The 19,671-nt window shown below is 50.4% G+C and overlaps 2 protein-coding genes across 10 annotated transcripts in view; one reads left to right on the plus strand and one right to left on the minus strand.

Moving 5' to 3' along the window:
• pphln1 (periphilin 1) overlaps positions 1-19,671 on the plus strand; it is a 51,615-nt gene that overhangs the window by 22,226 nt on the left and 9,718 nt on the right. For 7 of the 8 annotated variants that reach the window (XM_086022048.1, XM_086022047.1, XM_086022049.1 and 4 more), the window contains 2 exons: positions 928-1,068; positions 3,479-4,073. In XM_086022048.1, the coding sequence (XP_085878174.1) occupies positions 928-1,068; positions 3,479-3,751 (414 nt within the window). In that variant the 3' untranslated portion in view covers positions 3,752-4,073. Of the gene's footprint in view, positions 1-927; positions 1,069-3,478; positions 4,074-19,671 lie in introns of those variants that run through there. The other variant, XM_086022054.1, reaches the window with a different exon arrangement.
• LOC147126331 (prickle-like protein 1) lies at positions 4,210-19,078 on the minus strand. 2 transcript variants are annotated; one of them, XM_086022039.1, is made up of 8 exons: positions 18,900-19,078; positions 10,297-10,494; positions 9,860-9,973; positions 9,028-9,165; positions 7,229-7,432; positions 6,973-7,159; positions 5,903-6,877; positions 4,210-5,818 (listed from the first exon to the last, which is right to left on the minus strand). In XM_086022039.1, exons 2-8 carry the CDS (start codon positions 10,480-10,482, stop codon positions 4,890-4,892), a joined length of 2,733 nt encoding a protein of 910 aa, XP_085878165.1. In that variant the 5' UTR covers positions 10,483-10,494; positions 18,900-19,078; the 3' UTR covers positions 4,210-4,889. The 2 variants fall into 2 exon arrangements, with proteins under 2 accessions (XP_085878165.1, XP_085878164.1); XM_086022038.1 differs by lacking the exon at positions 18,900-19,078 and adding an exon at positions 12,309-12,763.

A 19,671-nucleotide genomic window follows, 5' to 3' on the forward strand; every position in this document is an offset into this window, starting at 1 on the left:
AGATCTTGGCCACAAAGCGAAGCGAGCCTCCCCTTTTGGAACGCAGCTTGGTTGACTACTTAAAGTGAGCAAGGGGAGCCCCCGACTTGCTGTGTTTGGGAGCACGATGGGAGCAAGATGAAAGGCCTGCGCTGTGCCCTCAGTAAAGGTTGCACTAATGGCCGCCGCCGCCCGCTGTGGAGGGTCAACAAACAGAATTTCTGGAGCCATCTCCAGCCTGAACTTTTAGTGCGAATCTATTTGAAACGATCTGGAGGGTTGTTGAATCAAGTCAGAGACGGCAGCTCGAGATCGTCTGCGGCTGAAATCTGAAATTGGGACTGGCTGCTGGAGCGAGTCCACGCCGCTGCCAAATCAATCATTGGGAGGATTTAGAATAGTTGTGTTGAGCAAAGCAGTCTGAAACCATTGAAAAGCACATCGTTTCCTGAAAATTCACATCAAAGTCCGCCGCAGTTTTGAACTATTTGTGTTTGGACCTCGCTTTGCTTCATGCCGGGTGGTGTCCAGTCAGTTGAATTGAATGATTCAAACGGGGATTTTTTTTTTTTTTTTTTTTTTCTTCTTCCCACTCTGGACAAGCAGAAATGACAAACGCTCCGTGGCCCGATTGACTCGCGAGTCGACTCGGGTCGCGGGTGGCTCGCTCTCTGCTGCCTGGCCTTCGACGGTTCGCGTTGGCCCGGCCCCATCGCCGATTTGCTCGTCCTTTGGCTTGCGTATCATCTCGCAGCTATGCACACGGCAAACCCAGCACAGTCGAGGTGGCTCGTTCACTATGTAATAACGTTAGAAGTGAGTGTTTCTTCTTTTTTTTTTTTTTTTTTTCTGGTGATGCGAGTTAGCTTGTGAGGAAATGTTTGCTCACCCTGTAACTCTCCTCCAAAATGAAATGTTGCTGAAATGCCGTTCCCGCCTCTCTTGCAGGAGGAGAACAATGCGCCTGAAGCCGAAAAAGAGGAGACCTCGCCGGCCGCTGTCGTGGAGGAGAGTCCAAACGTAACCGCGGAAAACCAAATGGAGAAGCGATCGCAAGCGATTGCAGCTAAAGCCCGAGAGATTGAAAAGGTGCCCCACTTTTCTTTTTTTCCCTTTCTGACTTTGTGTTTGCTGACAGAATTGATAAGAATCGAGCAATTCTGGTTCCTGCGTATTGATTCAATTCCCTTAAGGATTCCGATTTGGTGAGGGAACGAAATGATACAAATTATATGAAATATCATTGTCGCGTATATAAAATAATGAAACGGGTAAAAGCAAAATGAAAATGCACCCCAAAAAACACATTCTGTGAAAAAAAAAATACCATTGAAAATATCTTCCGGTGCAACCGCTTTTTACACTGCGCAGTACGATTTGGGCCTGACCGATTCATCGGCTGAGATTAGTCATTTCAAAATGGGCAAAAATAACAGCCGCTCCCCCGCGTTCAAAGATTAAAGGTAAGGATCTCCCAGCAAGAGGCCTCATTCCCCACAATCTTTCCATTAACCCTTGTAAATCTCAGTTGGCGCCCCCCGGACGGAATCACGACAACAAATGCTCATTCGGCCAAACGATAAGATTGCACGCTTGAAACTTTGCGTCTTGTTTCGGGAAACTCTTGGCCCATGTGCATGAACTCTGAAAAGTTAACCAGGCTGTCGCTCTGTGCGGTCAATAAATTGAGGTCGTCGGAGTTAAAAGCGGTTCCAACGCCGCAGGCTCATCTAATGAGGGCCTTTCCTGCGAGAGTGAACGCTACCGCTGCTTTACTGGGCCATTAAACCCCAAGCAGCTCTGCCTTGAAGCGCACAATGCGCGCTGGCGTTGCAAGAGCCTCCGGGCGCTTGGAACGTGCTCGCTGACGCTGCACATTCAGGCCGGTTTTATAGTCGCCCGTGTGTGTGTGTGTGCGCGCGTACCCCCCGAACCATCAGTTTTATGCTCATTTTGGAACGTGATTATCAGTGTATGCCTACATTTGAAAAAGTTGACCCCTTCCCAGACTTGTGCCCCCTAAAAGGTTAAAAAAAAAAAAAAAAAAAAAAAAAAAGGAAGCATCCGTCTTTGGTAGTTCCCGCCTTAAAGGGCTCAAATCGAGCCGCCAATTTAGCATGTCGTCGTTCCCAAAAGTCTGTCGTTTTAACTTGAGGGAGTTACTTTCTCATGCCGGGTGGCCGTGTGCCAAAGCGCTTTGCAAAGTAGACAAACCAAGCAGCCGCAAAATTGGCAAGCGTTCCTTTCCCATCATTCCCACAAAGATGTAGCAACTTTTTTTTTTTTTTTTTTTTTCCCTTTCTGAAACATTTGGATTTGTGGTTGTGTCGCAGGCAGGCTCTCACTTTGCGTGCGCCGTGTTTGTTTGGCTTTCCGCGTCCAATCTGGTCCAGCCATCTCCACCGTACACGAGCACCATTCCGGTGGCTCGCGTCAAAGCGCAAAAAGCCCAAAGTGGTCAGAAGCGGGCTTCTCCGTCATCAAGTCGACATCCCGCTGGGCTTTGTCCCGCTCCCGTAGCTTAGCTTGCGAAAATGGCCCCACTGAAATTGCTTCTCGTGAGCGACAAGGCAACAAACCGGATCGTGTTTAACTCCTCGCATGCCAGGCCGCGACACAAAGGCTGTTTGGTTTCATTTGTTGAGGAGTGCAAATAGATTTAAGTACAGACGTTTCAAAGGTGACTTCTTTGCTTTTCGTCGCCAAAAAGTTGAGCGCTCTCGTGCGTCTCTGCTCCGGTTGAACGGCCGGCCGCAATCAGCCATAGTTTGGGGGAAGTTGGAAAGCCAGACGTGGCTTCATTCCGACATGGCCGCCCCACCCACAGTTAAGCACAATTCTTTTGCTTCCTGTTTGGATAACGGGGGGACTCATTTATAACACAGGAAATATATTCTTAGCACATTGTTTTTGGGAGCCTTTTTTTTTTTTCTCTCTCTCTCCTCAAGTGTTTTGTTTTGGATATTTCCTGCGATGCATTAATTCGATCATTCACGTCACGCGGGGGGGGGGGGCGGTCTTCTCAATTAGTTTCGAAATGACCAAAGGAAAAGAGTGTTCCTTTGACATCCACACAATTTCCTGCAACTATTTGTCGTCTGGACCAATCAGCAGCTTTTGATGTGATTGAGGCAGCGCCTTCGGACCTAGTTTGGATGCTCCTGCGGGATTGTAAACAACTCAAAGTAGCACTTTTGCCAGAACGGGAAAACATTTCTTCATTAGAAGACTAAAGAGCGACTGCCCGAGTCATTGCCCCTTCACGTTTCTGAGCGTCAAGCGTTTTGATTGCTTCGTTCCCTGCCATCGGCCGTTTGCGATGCCTTTATGGAACTTGAGAAGATGTGTAAATCCCCCCCCCCCCCCCCCCAAGTTGACACCGGCATGTTCAGCCCAGGAAGGGCAGAGTAATTTTTCTCAACTCAAGACGTCATCAAAAAAATTTTTTTTTTCAAAAAAATTTTTTTTTTTTTTTTTTTTTTGCACTGTCCACTCTCAGGTGTACCGCCAGGACTGTGAAACGTTTGGTACGGTGGTGAAGATGCTGGTCGCTAAAGATCCCAATCTGGAGAAGCAGCTCCAAGTCCCCCTCAGGGAGAACCTCGGCGAGATCCGTGAACGTTGTCTCGAGGACCTCAAACTCTTCATCAACGAACTGGACGAGGCATTACGGCAGCCGGAACTTCCCACTTGTGACTCGACCAACCCTTCGGCAAGCTCGAGCAGCCACAAACTCTCAAAGACGGGGAGCAATCGCAGCTCAACTTTCTGACAAATTATTCAGATGGAACTTTGTAGGATTAACGTCTGACCACGGCGGATAACTTGGATTGTGACTCACTGGACACATGTTGGATTTCTGGATTTACACACTTTTTCCGGCACTGGGGGTGGAGGTTAATCAGTGTTAGTTTTTTGGGGGGAAAAAAAAAATAATAATAATAATAATTTTTACCGTTTTAGTGTTCTCTGTTGAAAGTTTGTTGAATTCTACTGGTGCTGTGTCACCACGGTAAAGATGAGGTGTCCCTAACCTTTTCAGTGCGCATAATGGAAACATTTTTCAAATAAAAATTCCTGTTGTTTTCTTTGCATTTAAAGTTTTTATTGTGCTTTATACATAGAAGTACGCTAAAGGTTTATAAGTCATGGGAGTTTTTATTTTTTTAAGTAAAACGTCTGCAGTTGATGCAGGAAATTCACCCAAGCAAGAAGAAACTATGGCCCAAATTTTTTTTCCCGCAGCTCTGCAAAAATATTTTTATTACAAGCATCTTTACATTATAACTGGTTATGACACAACAGGTGTAGTGAATATTTGGGCTCAATATAGACATTACATATTGTGGTGAATGTTATAATAGACATTGTTTTATGGCACTTAACTGGGGAACACAATTTATGAAACGACACCTTCTCGGTTCCTCTTAAAATGTGATGGGCTGGCATTTTTCACCGTAAATACACTTCAAAATCATTCATTTAAACCACCAATATAAAGATACCAACATTAAAATCGTGATATTTACAGTACATTTTTGCAATGTGTGCGTTGAATAATCTGTTTGGTTTCTTATTCTTTTATCATCCACCTGTGTGTAGAATTGACCTATTGACTGTACACGTTGCGGCAAAGCTCAGATCAATTTAAAAACAACAACCACCTAACCATTAGATGTTTTCGCTTGGACTGCATTAGGCTACTCTGCAGCCCACGCTTAAGGGGGAAAATCAACCCAAACACATTTTTTTTATTCAAGAATATGTCCCTAGTTGAAAAACGGCATTCGGGTGAATGAGTTAAGCAGCAAAAGCCACCCCTGTACAAAACATTTGCGGTTTAAAAAAAAAAAAAAAAAAAAACCCCGTTCTTGCCTAACGCAGGTCATAGTGTGAATGCAGACTGAGTTTTAGGAGATGATACAGTTTTTGGAGCGGTGGCTCTTTCTGCGACCAGTCTTTGAGCCATGACTTTGGGACGAGAGGGCAATGACCCTGGGGTAGTCCTCAGCATAGTAGCGCCCGGCGGGTCGAGGCTGGGGGATCGGCTGGCCCAGGAAGTATCCCTCCTCCTCAGAGTCCGATGACGACGAAGAGCAAGTGGAACACCACTCATCCTCGTCCTTATAGAGACCCATAAAATGCTCAACCCGATGGTCCCCTTGGGACGGCCCCTGACGCATATAGTCGGGCCGGGTTTGAGCGTATGCCAGTGGTTGACTTGGAGAGCTTTGTCGAGGGATGGCTAGATTGTGTCGGTGTTGCCGGTATGGTCTCTGCGCCTTTTCCAAAGGCACCATGTTAAGGGCAATGTCCGAATGAGTTTTGCGGCTCCTGCGGTGCCTGCCGTGGTGGGGATTCTGTCTGTTGCGCCCATGGTGACTCGAGGGACGGCTTCTTTCGCGTCCGGCCTCGTCGTGGGCATAAGCCCTCCGCTGTGGCCTCTCACTCATGGGATGCTTTCGAATGTTGACCTCAAATCCGTCATTGTATCCATTATCCACAGTGTCGTCTGTGAACTTGACCATCTGAGGAGGTCTGGACTGTGACTTAGTCCTCCTCAGAGCTGGCGCGTGGACAAAGTCAGAAGGTGGTGGTTCTGAACGGGCGTACAAGGACAGAAGACCTCCCCTCGTCGCTCGGTCTCCCTCTTGTGCCGTCTCCTGTCCCGCCTTCTCCAAGTTAAGGTTGAGGGAGTTGTTACTGTGGTGAAGATGAGATGAATTATAGGTCCCCATGTTGCTCATTTCCTCACAGCCATCTCCCACCAAAGGCCCCTGCATTGTATGACGGGAGTAGACCGTAGGCCTGTCCCTGCCGTCTCCATCAACCGTTGCACCTAAGGAAGCAGAACGTGTGTATGTTTTACGCATTTTTAGGAGGAACGAGTAACCATCAAAGCAAACGCCATCATCCTCCTTACCGGTGATGTGTGACAATGCCAGTGAGTCCATGGAGTCTCCCGCACCCTGCCCGGCCTTCCTCAGCTCATCCGCTATACATTCCAGTGTATCTTGGTACCACTGCCTGTTCTCTTGCCACAGGGAATGTTTGCCTGCGCTAGACTGTTCCTGATCTTGGTCCAACTCCAAGTCTTGGATCTTTCTGGCACTGGCAGGCCCTGGGTGACTTCCGTAGGCGGAGTCTCCCAGCCCATCCTGAGACTGGGCCCAGTACATTTCAGGAAGATGCTTCTTGCTCATGAGTCCAGGGCTAAGACTGTTTGCTCTGGATTGATTGGAAGTTTGGCTCTGGGTGGGACTGGTAGGGGTAGGTGAAGAGGCAGTGACTCCAAGGGTTTCTGGCTTCAACCAAGGGTCGGAAACGCTCATCAAATGGTTTCTGTCATGAGTGGGGGATTTCAGGCTCGGCTGCTGAATCTGGTGCAGCATTCCTCGGTCTCCAAACTTGAGCAAGAGTTGAGTCATGTAGTCCTCATGTTGGGCCCATTCCTCCGGGTCCTCGTCGCCCCCAGCATCCTGCTCCTCACGATCTCCCCAGAACCTGTCCTCATCCACGCCGAGATGGGAGAGCTTCTGCCCAAGTACGTTAATGTCCCCATCCACTTCGCCCTCAACCAACTTGCACTCGCTCGCAGGGACAACGGCGGAGGGGTTTAAGACTTGAGACTGTCTCCACTGTTCCGCGGGCCTGCTGCTCTTCCCCATGCGCACACTGCGCCGGGATTCGCGTGAACGAGCAGACTGGAAGGCAGAGTCGGAAGAATCCGAGGCGTGGATATCCTCTCCTTGGCTGCAGGCCTTTGAACAGTAGATGCGCCCTTGTTTCGGCAGGAAGGGACAGCCCAGCAAGGACGCCTTGCACCGAGCGCAGCAGAAGCACTCGTCCGTGGCGTGCCAATGTCCTCCTTCGTAGGTCATTTGAGCGTGGTCTACTCCTATAGGGCAGTCGGGTGGGAAACCCGTTTGTGAATAAGGACAGGAACGTGGCGTCGGGTACTCCCAAGCCGTCGAATCCCAGTGTTTGACTTACCAATGTTTTCACCGCAGGCCTCGCAGTACTCTGCATACAGCGACTCGAAACATCCGCAGCAGTAGGGCCGGCCGTCTTTCATGATGTAGCGTTGCCCCCCTAGCACGGTCCCGCACTCAAAGCAGGCAAAGTGCTTCATGTGCCAATGACGGCCCTCCGCCTCTGTGCACTCATCTGCCAAAATAATCTTGAGGAGAAAGGCAAGCACGGTTGGCGAAGCGCCATTAGAGTACTCCGCACCGTTGCCGCCACTCACCTCGTCGCAAGAGGAGCATCTTGGTTTGATCATTTCCGCATGGTGTCTCCCGCAGAGGAGCTTGCCGTTTTGGTAGAAGTAGATCAGATCTACAAGTAGCTCTTGACATGTCGCGCACACAAAGCAGGCCGGGTGCCAGCAGGGGTTCGGTCCAGCCCTCGAGGCAAAGATTGCCATCTCCCCTCCGTTGATGCCACCCCCACACTGCCAAACGCATGCAAAGTCATATTCTAGGCATCTCGTTAATGCAGCGGCTGCGATGACAATCTAGTGATAAGTATCTTTAAATTGTAGTGTCATACATGTTTTCTCAAATAGACGCGTTCATCCCCGTTAAGACTTTGCTTAAACACCGGCGAAACCAGAACTGCTGCTAAAACTGCTGAGACATGGATGCAGAGCATTTTAATCTTTTCAAACAAAACCGCGGATTGTGTTTCACCTCTTTGAGAAGAGCTGCCCGTTCCTTTTTACTTCGGGATTAGCTGTTCCTGCAGCTGACATTCACTGATTTAAGTAGGCTTTGTCTTTCAATTTGTCTCGCTTCACGATCGAAGTCATACGTTTCATAAGACGGTTGGACCAGCGAGCCCGCCGTCCTCGGCCCGGGGTCACCGAAGCTCGTACGACTCCGGCGAGATCGTCGCAGCGTGTCCCGGCGCCCAATCGCAAGTCTTTATTTAACCCATGAGAGCGAGGGGACGCCAACAGACGGCGATGGGATAGCATGGCCAGCTGTTTGCTATTATTACGAGAGTGGACGGACACGGGGGCTGCGGCTTATCTACGTCCCTGAGAATGACGGAAACCGGAGCCTCATAAATTGTCTGTGTGCATTCGCGGTCCTCCATCTACACAACCGTGTGGCTTTGCATAAATGGGAACGTGAGTTATGACCCAATGAATACGTGACACGATGGCATTTCCACGATGGATTAGTGTGTGTGTGTGTGTCAGCATGTGTTGCTAGCTCTGAACATATGATGTGTTTGTTAGCATCTATGTTTGGGTGCTGACAAGCTCTCAACCCAAAGTAACATAGCTAGCATAGCCAAGCAGAGGATGTGGTTTCCTCGCCGGTGAAGGCTTTAATTTGTTCAGTTCCAGCGAACGTTGAAAGGAAGTTTTTGATTAAAGACGCCTCGAGTGGTATGAAAACCGTCGCCACATTCCGACAACAAATGCTTTTTGGGATTGTTGTGTTGCTTGGGATCTCACGGTCAAGGGGGGGGGGGGGGTGCGTTAGCAACTCATTTCCAAAGGAAACTCGCTCCAGGCTGGAGTTAAACCAGGAAGTGGTTTTCTCTTGTCATAGATTTGCTTGTTTGTTTGTTGGCAGGATTTCACAATAAGTACTTGGAAGTTTTTCCCACCAAACGTTTTGCCGGAATGTATTGTTCAGCCTTGCCCGCACGAAACTGTATGACATCCTAGTTTGACGAAAACGTGCAAATTAGATGTCATCATAAGCCGCATACCGTGACTGATTTGGGAGAAATTGAATTTCAGTACACCTGCACTCGCACTTTTTGATGTCCATTTTATTTGGCGGGAAATTGCTCGACGTCCTCTTGGGGAGCTGACTTCAGCGCTCAGCCGGAGCACGAGATCCCCCGGCTCCCTCCAAATAACGAGGGCCGCCTTTATCAGTGAATTCCAAACCATTACGTCAGCCAATCGGAGCAGCTTAAGATATAAATGGCCACCGGTTGGTTTTCGTGGATGTCGAAACTGCCTGTTAGTTCCACGAGCGCTAAATGACCTCTTGGTGTGTGTGCGCACGCTCGCGGGCTACCTACATTTTCGCATCGAGTGTGTTGCAGAGCTCGGGGCAGGATCTTGGGCGTCCCCCTCCCGAGCGCCTCTCTCTTCCGCTGGGCGCTGAACACGTGAAGCTCCCTGTTCTCCTCCTCTGTTAGGGACTGGCAATATCGAACCTGGCGGAGACAAATCCTTTCAGTGGAGCCGGCACAGAAAGGCGGCGCATCACTGTCTGCAAAGGTGCTTTGGTTTCAATCCATCCGCCCAACTCTTTGCCGGTTCCCAGATAAAAGAGCGCGACCTGTCCTCGCAGGCGATCGGGCGCACTTTCTCCCTCCCTAACCACAGTAACGCAAGGAATCCTTCCTCCTCCGTCACCGGCCGACATTCTAAAGGCTCCCGATCAAACGTTGTGTACGTTGACTAGACTTATTGTGTATCCGCTGCGTGTTTACACGGAGACCACCTCAGTCAGCCCTCGTGTGGGTTGATAAAGCTCCTCGTGTGAGCTCTTATCAGCGCAGATGTCAAGGGAGGGCCGCGCCATAAAGCTGTTCTGCGGACGAGGGAATGTGACCATTGTTCTGTTGGCGTTAATCAGCCGTTGGGGTTTTTATTGCCAACCGGATCCACAACTTTCTCTGTCTCCCATGATCAGATTTGGGTTTGAATTGAGGTCAAACAAATTCCTGGCTCGGGTCGCAACTCCCGGTTTACTCTCGATACAGTATTTGGAATTGTGGCTGAAAACTATGACGGTATTTCTTTGCTACTACCTAAGTCTTTCCCTCAGACCTTTTCTTTCATTGAGATTGAATCGGTAGACGCACACCGTAAGAATAAAAAAACAAAACAGATTGCTCCCGGTACCTCATTGTCGTGAGGCGGCAGCTGGTAGAGGAGCTGTCTGATCCGGTGTTTCTCACCGGAGCTGTTAACGTACGGCACCTTGTCCTCCGGCAGACAGGAGAAATACATCTGCACCTGCAGGTGAAGACCAACTCATCAACTTCATAGTATTGATCAGACATCATTCGGCGTAGTTTGGGATCAATGAGGGCACAACGGGCAAATGTGGAATCAATAGAGAATGGCTACCACTGTGCCTGTGCGCCCCCCCCTTTTTTTCCTGATTCATTGAGCCAACATGTCAATCCTGTCACAGGCAACCAACTGTGAAAACGATGTTGACGTGAGAGAGTAATGTTTGCTTAAACCATTTCCCTCTAAAAGTATCAAATGTTTGTTTAAAAACAACGCGCGCTCTAGCCGTATATGCAATCCGCTCGTAAACTTTGAGGCGCTACCTGCTCAGGTCTAAGTCCCGGTGGCACCCATGCGTACTCCTCCAGCGCGCAACCGGAGTCGTCATCCGAGGTGGAGCTCCTCTGGAAGCTCATGGACACCTTGCCCTTCTTCCCCCCGGGAAGAGGCTCCATCTCGGGGCCTCGATGCGAAGGGCGCTCCCCTCGTTCGCTGCGCTCCGGGTTCATCGTGCGCTGCCGCTGTGGGTAGAAAAAGCACCCGCCCCCCCCCCCAGAAAAAAAACAACAGTCATCTTTTTTTGGTCGTCACCCCATTCGTGTCGTGAGTCCTTTCATGCTTGATGAGAAATCAAAACATAGCACTTTAAGAGACTCTCCAGATGATGTGTCATGGAAAAATCCAACCAAGCTTTTCCATTAGGACTAAAAGGCTCGCATTCCCGTGCTTCTGCCCTCAATGTCTGAAACTGAAGACACTTTGATGCACGAGCAGGCTTTGCACACTTGTTTAAATCTGCACTGGCCGCGCTCGGGCAACAGATGTTGCCGGCCAGTAAACATCTGTCGCGTTCCAGGTTGTGTAAGAACATACGTAAGCCCACCGTGGCCTGGATGACAAGCACTGCTCTAAATGTGCAGGAAAAATAAATCCGGGAAACGCTCGAACCGGGTCGGCCGTTCCAAAGAGCCTTTCCGGCACATTGGGACTTGCTCACGGTCTCCCGTGGCAACGCTTTCGTCCCGGCGGGACTGTTGAAAAAGTGACTCCGTTTGTTCGGTTTCTTTGACGCGCAGAACGACACTTGTTTGAGGGCAAACAGACGATCGAGCAGATGATGATGACGATGCTCATGCGGGTGCGATCTTTTCCATGCATGAGGGCGGCACTATCTGGGTCATTCGGATCTATGCGGCCTCTACTGGCAAAACAATCGTGTGCTGGGTGAGTTTGACTGTCGGGCCTGTCGTGGCTCCAAGATAAGATCCTGTGAACGGAGCGGTTGGATTTGCGATGCGCTTCAGGCAGAACAAGGAACAGGCGCTGCTGCCGCCACCCATTGCGATTGGCTGCGGCCCTTTCACGCAAACAAGGATGGACCGCTATTAGCATTTTCCCGATTAGCATACAGTTCCGTCAAAGAAAGCCCAGGGCCTCAAAACGGATTCATTTGCACGTTCAAAATGCCGTTGAAGACCAAACCAAAGCTGCCGCTTGGAGACAAAGGCGGATTTGAATGCGGCTTTGTTCTTCCGCGCCTAATCTATCGGCTTTTATGGCCGGAGAGATAATGTTATCACTCTGAGAATTCTTTTTCCGGCCACTCCGCACTGCTATCTCACGTAACCTTGTTAGCTGCCGTCAGCAGCGCAATTAGATGAGTGAAGTCTTCATTTTGTGGCACTCCATCATTGACTCTTTGATGTCGGCCGTGGGCCCCTTTCAGATGTTTGTGTCATCAAGGGAGACATTTGACTTTTGTTGATGGATGGAGAAATACTTTGATTGAGCCCGTTGACCATTTCTAAGTTGGCGATTGCATCTTCCGGTCGGTCAAAACGTATTTTAAGTGCGAAGCAATTTCCACACCACTTTCTAACCTCCGGCATCCTGGAGACGTTGCGGATTCCTCGTCCGACCTACACGGTCAACTCGCATTACCCCTTGGCAATAACACAATGCTTGTCTTTGTGGGGGGGGGGGGACACAAACACAAATCGCCACCCGGTCCTCTTCCTGAAGGCGGGCAGCGGCAGGGGACGTGACGGGGGAAGGTTGGCCGAGTTGGAGCACACACACGCACAAAAAAAAAAAAGGACATTTTCGGAGTCACAACATCGGGGCTTGTGTAAACACGGGCCAGATGTAGTCGGCTAACGGTTAACTGCGCGCGCCTCCCCCGCTTGACTGACACTTTTAGAGGGGTCTCGCCTTCACTGCCCAAGTGTTTTATTTGCGGGCCAAATGGGTGTCACGGGGCGCAGCCGGCCCGCGAAGGCCACTCGCGCGCTCCCGACGATACCAATGACGTCAGCTCGTCGCGTCGCGTGCTTACCTCCAGGAAAAGCATCCCGCTTCCCAGCCGATGCCACCGTTGGCTCGCTTCCTCTCAGCCGCGCGGCGCTCGCTCGCTCGCTCGCTCTTACATCGCCGCAGCGCCCGGGCACATGCGTCTTTGCTCTAATCGCTTCCAGATCCAAGTGGGTCAGGAAATGCCCCCCCTCCCGCCCGCCGCCTCCCTCCTTCAAATGTCTCCGAAAGTTAGGAGGGAGCCCCTTTGCAGCTGCGGAGCACCTCATTTAGGGATCCCCAAATCCTTGGGAGGAGGTTCCGAGAGAGGTGATGTCTCTATTCTGGAGTGTCTCAAGATCCCGAGTGTGTCGTGAGTGCATGCGTGTGCGTAGGCAGGTCTGACTCGCCGGCCCCTCCCTCATTCCTCCCCTCACCAGCAAATAGCCTGCCACTGCCACTTCAATCGCACGCGCACTCCCTTTCCTCCGCTCGAGTGACACCCCGACCCCCCCCCCCCCCTCCCCCCTCCAACAACTTGACTGCAAAGGTTTCCTGAGTGCTAGATGACATGGATTAAAAAAAAAAAAATAGAAAAAAACAAAACAAGCCCGTGGGCCGCCAGGTGCCCATCCCTGATTTGAACAAGTCCAACACTGTGATTTTTTTTTTTTTTTGAGGGCGCCGGGGTTCCACAAGCAAGTTGAGGAAAAACAGTCGAGTGGATTTCGAATTCAAACAAATAGCAGACATTTCATTTGGACAAGGTCGCAACCATCTGTCATTGTGAAGGCCTGAAAAGCCGCAATCGTTTAAAAGGCTCCCCGGTTGAAAAATGAGTTGACTCAATTGTCCGGCGGGACAAAGGCGTCCCCGTGTCCCCCTGACAACCGGACTAAGTGACTTAACAGAGGGGACGTCGGGGCTGTTTGTCACATGGCGAACGAGCCGCCGCCAATGAGGACCGGCTGCCTCTGCTAAGTCGCGCTTTGGCAATGCGGCTTTCTTTCCTGGCAATGCGTCTCCAAACTGAGCCTGGAAGCAACTTCAATGAGAAGACACAATTTCTCTCATATAGTGACTTAATAGCTCTCATTATATCAATGGAAATGTTCTCATCATATACTCCAATCGCAGTTGTCTTGGGATGAAATTTCCAATGATTATTTCTCCAAGCAGCGTCTTATTCCTCCCACATGTTGACATGTGAAGTATTTCCATGTGTGCCCCGTGCAGAGCTCCAATAATAGAAGGGTGACAATTGGGGTGAAGCTGAATTTAGTTTTAGTTGAGTTTTTATTCGTTGAATTTATTATTATTGATTTATATTATTTTGTTTTCATTAAGTGACATAACTTGAAGCTTTCCAAAGCAAAGTGCGCCGTTTTCATCAGTAATAGTCATTCTCGCCCGCGCTCAACAACCGCCACTGCGCTTCATCCCCAGGAGGGACGACAGCGGTTTAACGAGCCCTTAGGATGCGAATATCGCAGGCGGTGGCCCCCTGCTTGCTCTGAACAGAAATCACGAGGGTGTCTCAACTTGTTGCAGCGTCATAAAAAGCAAATCCGCGAAAGGCAAAGGCCCCGCAAATACGAGCGCACGTCCTGGTTTCTGAAAGTCATTATTAACCATATTCAACATTTTGCAACCTCAAGCGCAATGCAAGAAAGCCAAATCGTTTTGACGCCTAGATTGTCGTGGCGAACAAAGCTCCAATCCAGAAACACTTAGACACACGCACACAGACATACCCCTCCTGTTGACAAGCCTCGACGTATAAATCGCCAGGGGGCATGTCTAAATCGGAACGCTGTGCGATTTATGACGCTGATTATCTAAGCTAAGTATATCTGCTGTATCTGTTTCACATTTGAATAAGCCTTGACCCCCCCCCCCCCGGGCCTTGTGCGCAGCTGCGGTCCATCCAGCAGACGTCTCAATTGGCACCCTCTCCGTTTCTCCCGGTTAGCCCAAAGCTAGTCCCCGCTAACGGCTCGCTCCGGGGTCTTGCCACTTTGGCGTTAATATTCCTCGACACTCGCAAACTAATGGCTGATTTGGGCTCCTGGTCGTAAAAGCCCGCGCTGGCTGAGATTTGCCGAGCGCCGCGGGGTGCGACTTCAACGCCTTTTGGGAGAACGGGGGCAGCCGTAAAAGTGCCGTAAAATGCAGGAAATTGTCAAGTCAATGGCAAGCGGCCCGAAGGAGAGGTTGCGAAGTACCGGCTTGAGTTACCATCCAGCGTTCGACTTGAACCAATTAGTTGCGCGTGGAATCGCTTTGCTCTGCCGGGCTTTTGCCGCAACTTTGTTGTTTTGCCCATTTGTAGATCAATTTTTGAAAAATGCCCATCGATCGACTCCGAACGTGTGCGCCGGGCAAAAGTCCCTGACGGGTCTGAAAGAGAAATTCGCACAAAGGGAGGAGGGTGTTTTCGCACACGCCGCTGAGAAAGTTCAGGGCAAGTGAGGAAGCCAACATGAAAAAAAACGGTCACACCCGTGAGGCAACAATGCAGTCCTGAACTCGTTCACTGCCAATGACGAATTGACTTGTCACGGTTCAGACATTCAATCCCAGGAATTTATTTCGATTTTTTTTTCAAAACGTTAGGGGAAATGTCCGGCAGTGAATGAGTTAATAGAGAAACGATGCGTTGCGGCGAGGTCACTGCCGCGTCTATTGGGTGTTTCGTGTACTTGTATTGGAGTAGGGCCCAAAACTTGGGACTGTTTTTTTCCTTCGGACCCCACACAATGCATGGTGCAATTTTCTTAGAGGGCAAATTTGCTCCACCGGGAGCGTTCACTACTTGTGTGTGGTCACAAACAAACCTGCCGTACAGTACTGCAGCGTAGGGCCACATGGGCTGATTTTTTTTTTTTTTTTTACTTCCAGAAAGGCAACAGACAGTGTTTGATCTGGTATGAGTCCTTTTTTTTTTCCCAAATGTTTCAGAACTCCTGTATGCTTTTTTAAATTTTATTTTGAAATGCTCCCGGTGGGGGAAATGGCCCCTAAATGATTTTTGTTTGTTTTTGTAAAAACGAGTCTGTGAACAAAAAAAAAAAACAAAACTTGCTGACAGGAAATAAGTACCGCAAGTCAACCTGCAAGGAAAATGTCGTCGACACACACGGAGAATTGTATTACGCAACGCGCGTCGCGCGCGGGAGCCGAAATGCTGTCAATCAAAGCCAAGCGCTGCGGCCGGGCATACGTAAGGTGTGGTTAACGAATCAGTTCTCAACATCACGCCAGACAGCCGCTCCCCACCTTCATTGAATTTCGTCTAATAGCTGCATTTGATTGAGGCCGTGTACACAAAGCCTCCGAAGGGACGGGACACCAGTCAAGCCACAGTCACGAAGGTTGTGGTAGTTGCACAACCGGTCACGTCTCTCTGCCGCAAATTGCTACTTGAAACGCAACAAGAGCTGGCAAAGGCGCGGCTGACCAAGTATGCCGCCTCGCGCCCTCTGCTCCTTTGTGCCCGCGTGGGCTGGCACAGTTCTCATTTGGGCGAGCAGGGAGTCGGCCAAAAGGTTTGCTATTATTCACGGGAAATGACGTTTTTGGCCAGGCACGCCCGACGTCGACGGGAGAATTCCGAAGCCGTCCCTCGGCTCGCTCCCTCGTATCCTCGGATGGCCTCTGAGGGGCTCCCTTGGACATATTTGGACTTCCAAGCTGTCCGTCCACAACCAGATGTCTGAAAGGAAGGGCCCCGAAGGGCATTCCAGGAGAGCTTTCCACTCCTTCGTACCCTCCAAATGTACCCCTGTGAAGCCACCCAAATGCGCGCTACGTATCAAAAGCCATGTATGTACACACGCAAACAAGCCCCCGCATGTCGAATTTCACGCTCGGCTGCTTGGGGAGAATGAAGGCCTTTGCTAGCAGCTTAGCGTCTGCTTTTTGAGGTCAACAGTGTAAACGCAACAGAGCCTTTTAAGTAGCTCATTAATGCAAAGGGTCATTTAAAGCTGGCTTTCGCAGAGACGGACGGGGAAGGAACAAATGGATCTTGGAGCGCTGTAACCCCGACAACAGTCAAATTACTGTTGGCGTCACCGGGGCAGGGCACGCGGAAAGCCCCGAGCCGTCATCCGCTAGCGCTCGACGACGCGTCCTCTCGCCGCCGAGAAATACGGCAAAAAAGAACATCGGGCGGCCTGAGTGAAAGTAGGATTTCAACCTACTATTTTCTTTGTTTTTTTTTTTTTTCCATCAAAATCCACTTGAAAACACGGCTGGATTTTTTTTTTTCTCTCGCGGCCCGCGTGTCATCCGTTAGCCAGTCGTGGCGAGGCGACGGTCCGAGAAGAGCGACTCCACGCCCTTCCTGGCTCCCGGTTGCATCAGATTGGACGAAACCATTTCCCCTCTGGAAGACATCCTCTGGGATGGCGCCAGGCCACAAAGGGACGGTCGGTCCGCAGACACCGGCGACCACCCGGGTGGAAAAGATTTCATGTTGATTCTGCCGACATCAATGAAATGAGACGCCGTCTATACTATTAGAGCAGCAAGCCTTTTAATTATTCTCATCTAATAATCACCTTTTTTTATCTCTGCACGGCTGGAGACTGGGCCGTCTGGCAAGGTTTTTCAGCGCTCGCGCGTGTTGGGGGGCTTTAATCATCATCAAATAGAGCCGCTGTGTGTACAGGTAATTAAGTTGGTGCCGAAGCGGCTCTCGCTCGCGGCCGGGGGTCTTGGCTCTGCGCCCCCCCCAATTCGCGTCGGGCATTTATTCAACGTCTCGGCTGACTCGCCTTCCCCGCAAAGTGGCCATAATACCAGCCTTGTGCGGCCCGCGAGCTTCGGCGTGTAACCGCCGGAGCAAAAAGCATCCATATTAATGCTCGGACATGGAGTGATGACACCCCCCCCCCCCCGCACCCCGAGCCGCTTCGCAATAAGCCCTACTAGCCCGATAGTGACTAGGTATTCCCGTTTGCGATGATTTACACAGGCCGGCGCGCGGCTGCACAAATGCGGCAGTGTGCGCGCATGTTGCTCTTGAGGAGTGACGGACGCGCGCATAGTCGGGACAGCGTTGCGTGCGGATGGCTGCGGACACACGCGCACCTATAGACACATATAGCTGGCATTCCTGTTTGTGTTTCTTGTTAGCGCAATTTGTTTGATCTAATTCCAGTTTGTGCTGTACGGGCGGAAACATGTGAGTGCATCATCCCCTAAATCGCGAGTCAGCCAGCCGCAAGGCCGCCCCAAAAGCCGTCAATGGTATTCTGCGCTGTCAAATAACGTCGAGTCGCCGCCGCTCTTGTAAAATATGCATTGGCCGATTCTCGTTTGCTTCTCCATTCCGATTCAAGATCAGTCTCAGTCTGACTTTTGTTGTGGAGTGTCTTCTTTTTTTTTTTTTTTTTTTATTCCCGGGCCAGTGTCCAGCAAGAACAAAACAATCTCTAAGGCCGGATTTCCGTTCTGGCGCTTGAGCAACGGCCCGGCAAGGAGAATCTGGGCCGCATATGACAAAACAAAGAGTGAAGGATGGAGCCATTTATTGCGGACAAATCCCCGTGACAAAAACGTGCATCTGACATAGTCGATCAAATGCGAAAATAAACCGTGTCGCATTAGGACCTTTTAGCCCAAGATTCAAGATGAAGAGAAACTCAGTGAATGGCCAAAACGACTTCAAGTCCGTTCGAATCCAAACATTCGGCGCCAAAGTCGAGCTATGTCGTTTTTGTCGGACAAAAAAGCTATTTTTCTCCGGAAGTGCTTTTCGTCATGCTTCCGATTGGCTTCGACATTTAAGGGTTGCGGCGCCACCGGCTGCTTTGGCGGCTTTTAAAAAGTACCCGCTGTGCGCCCGCGCTCGGCTCGACTGGCCCCCTGCGCGCATCAAAAAATGGCTGACCAATTAACGTATGCACACACCCGCACGGCAGGCTCAAGCGCCACACACAGACGAGGAAACGCACACAGATACATACTCATTAACAAAGGCTTAGCATTGCTTAGCGTCACCCCCCCCCCCCCACACACCCCCAGCAAAGAACGGCCCCCCACGGAGGGGAGAAACACACCTCACCTCACTCGTCACCTGATCCTCACCCTTGACTGCTCTGATCCTGAATCAGCAATGAAAACCCCGCCTGGGGTATCAGCTGGGCTAAGCAGCCCCGCCCCCCTCCCCCCCCTCGTTAACCGCGCACAGGATCTTCTCTGTCCCGAATGGATGCGTGCACCAAGTGGAGTTTACGCCCCAAAATAAACGCTCCCGCCGGGTCGCGTGTTCCCACTAACCCCCGCCAGAGGCCGCCACCGGTTTGACCGCGGTGACGCTTCTCAGGTGACGTGATGCCGGGAGTCCGGATCACAATAGCGCCGCTTTTCTGCCTGCGTTTGTCACCTGACTTTGCTCCGCCGTTTGTCCACGCCGACACGTTTGCGGCAAAACAGCGCGGCGCGGCTTTTGCGACGGCAATTTCGCTCCTCTCAACCTCGTTTGAGCGCCTTTGCTTAGTCCGAATGATGTCACACCAGATCGGGGCACTTTCAGCTGCATGCTTGTTTCAGAAAAGTACGCGGTCGTCATCCACGATTCTGACGCACGCTTGATTGAAAAAGTATGATTGATGTGGCGAAAACTCACCCAAGGGGCAACGGCTTGACTGCGGGCGGGTGGAATATTCCCTTGGAATGCGATCACCGTGGGGGCATGGGTGCACGAGCCACTAAAAGGAGCTGCCGGCCTTCTGCGGGGTCATCCCTGAGCTGAGTCCGAGAGACAATGTCCACGCGGGAGCAGTTTGCGCAACTCTGGCACCGGCTTAGAGAGTCGAGGAACGATATTAGCGGTTCTGGATGTCTATTGGCTCAAAAAAAAAAAAAAAAAAAAAAAGTCCACTGCCTCCCTCCCTCCCTCCCTCCCTTCTCCTCTTCCTCCTCCCCTCTGCTTCTTGTGCATGCAGCCTCTCTCCACATTTGGGACGGACAACACGCTGTATTGTGTATTCCGCCCCAATAACCAAGAGATCTTGTGATATTTTCAATAATAATAGTCCTGTCCGCCCTGGCATCGCTGCCATAAGTTAAAAGCAAAACAAAATATGCCAAAGTGGTCACTGAAAGTCCTCGTATAAGTTTGTCAATATCGTACCCCGTTGACATCAGTTTAAAACTTGAAATCGTTTCGATACCACCAAATCCTTGACTGTACGTGTCAAAAAATAGCATTTTGCATGAAATCATTTCACTGCGAGAGAACAAGAAAAGTGTGTCACCACAAAAAAAAAAAAAAAAAAAATCGATTAGAATCGCCAAATCGGTTTTGATTGCGAAGATGCCAGTCTTTCAACAAGAAATTGACTGCGTCGTACCCTCTCGAAGCGGGTCCAGTCACAACGGCAACATACGTATGGAAT

This window comes from Filicampus tigris, chromosome 22, assembly GCF_054856515.1.
Source record: "Filicampus tigris isolate MCC_2025a chromosome 22, RoL_Ftig_1.0, whole genome shotgun sequence".
Lineage (NCBI taxonomy): Eukaryota > Metazoa > Chordata > Actinopteri > Syngnathiformes > Syngnathidae > Filicampus > Filicampus tigris.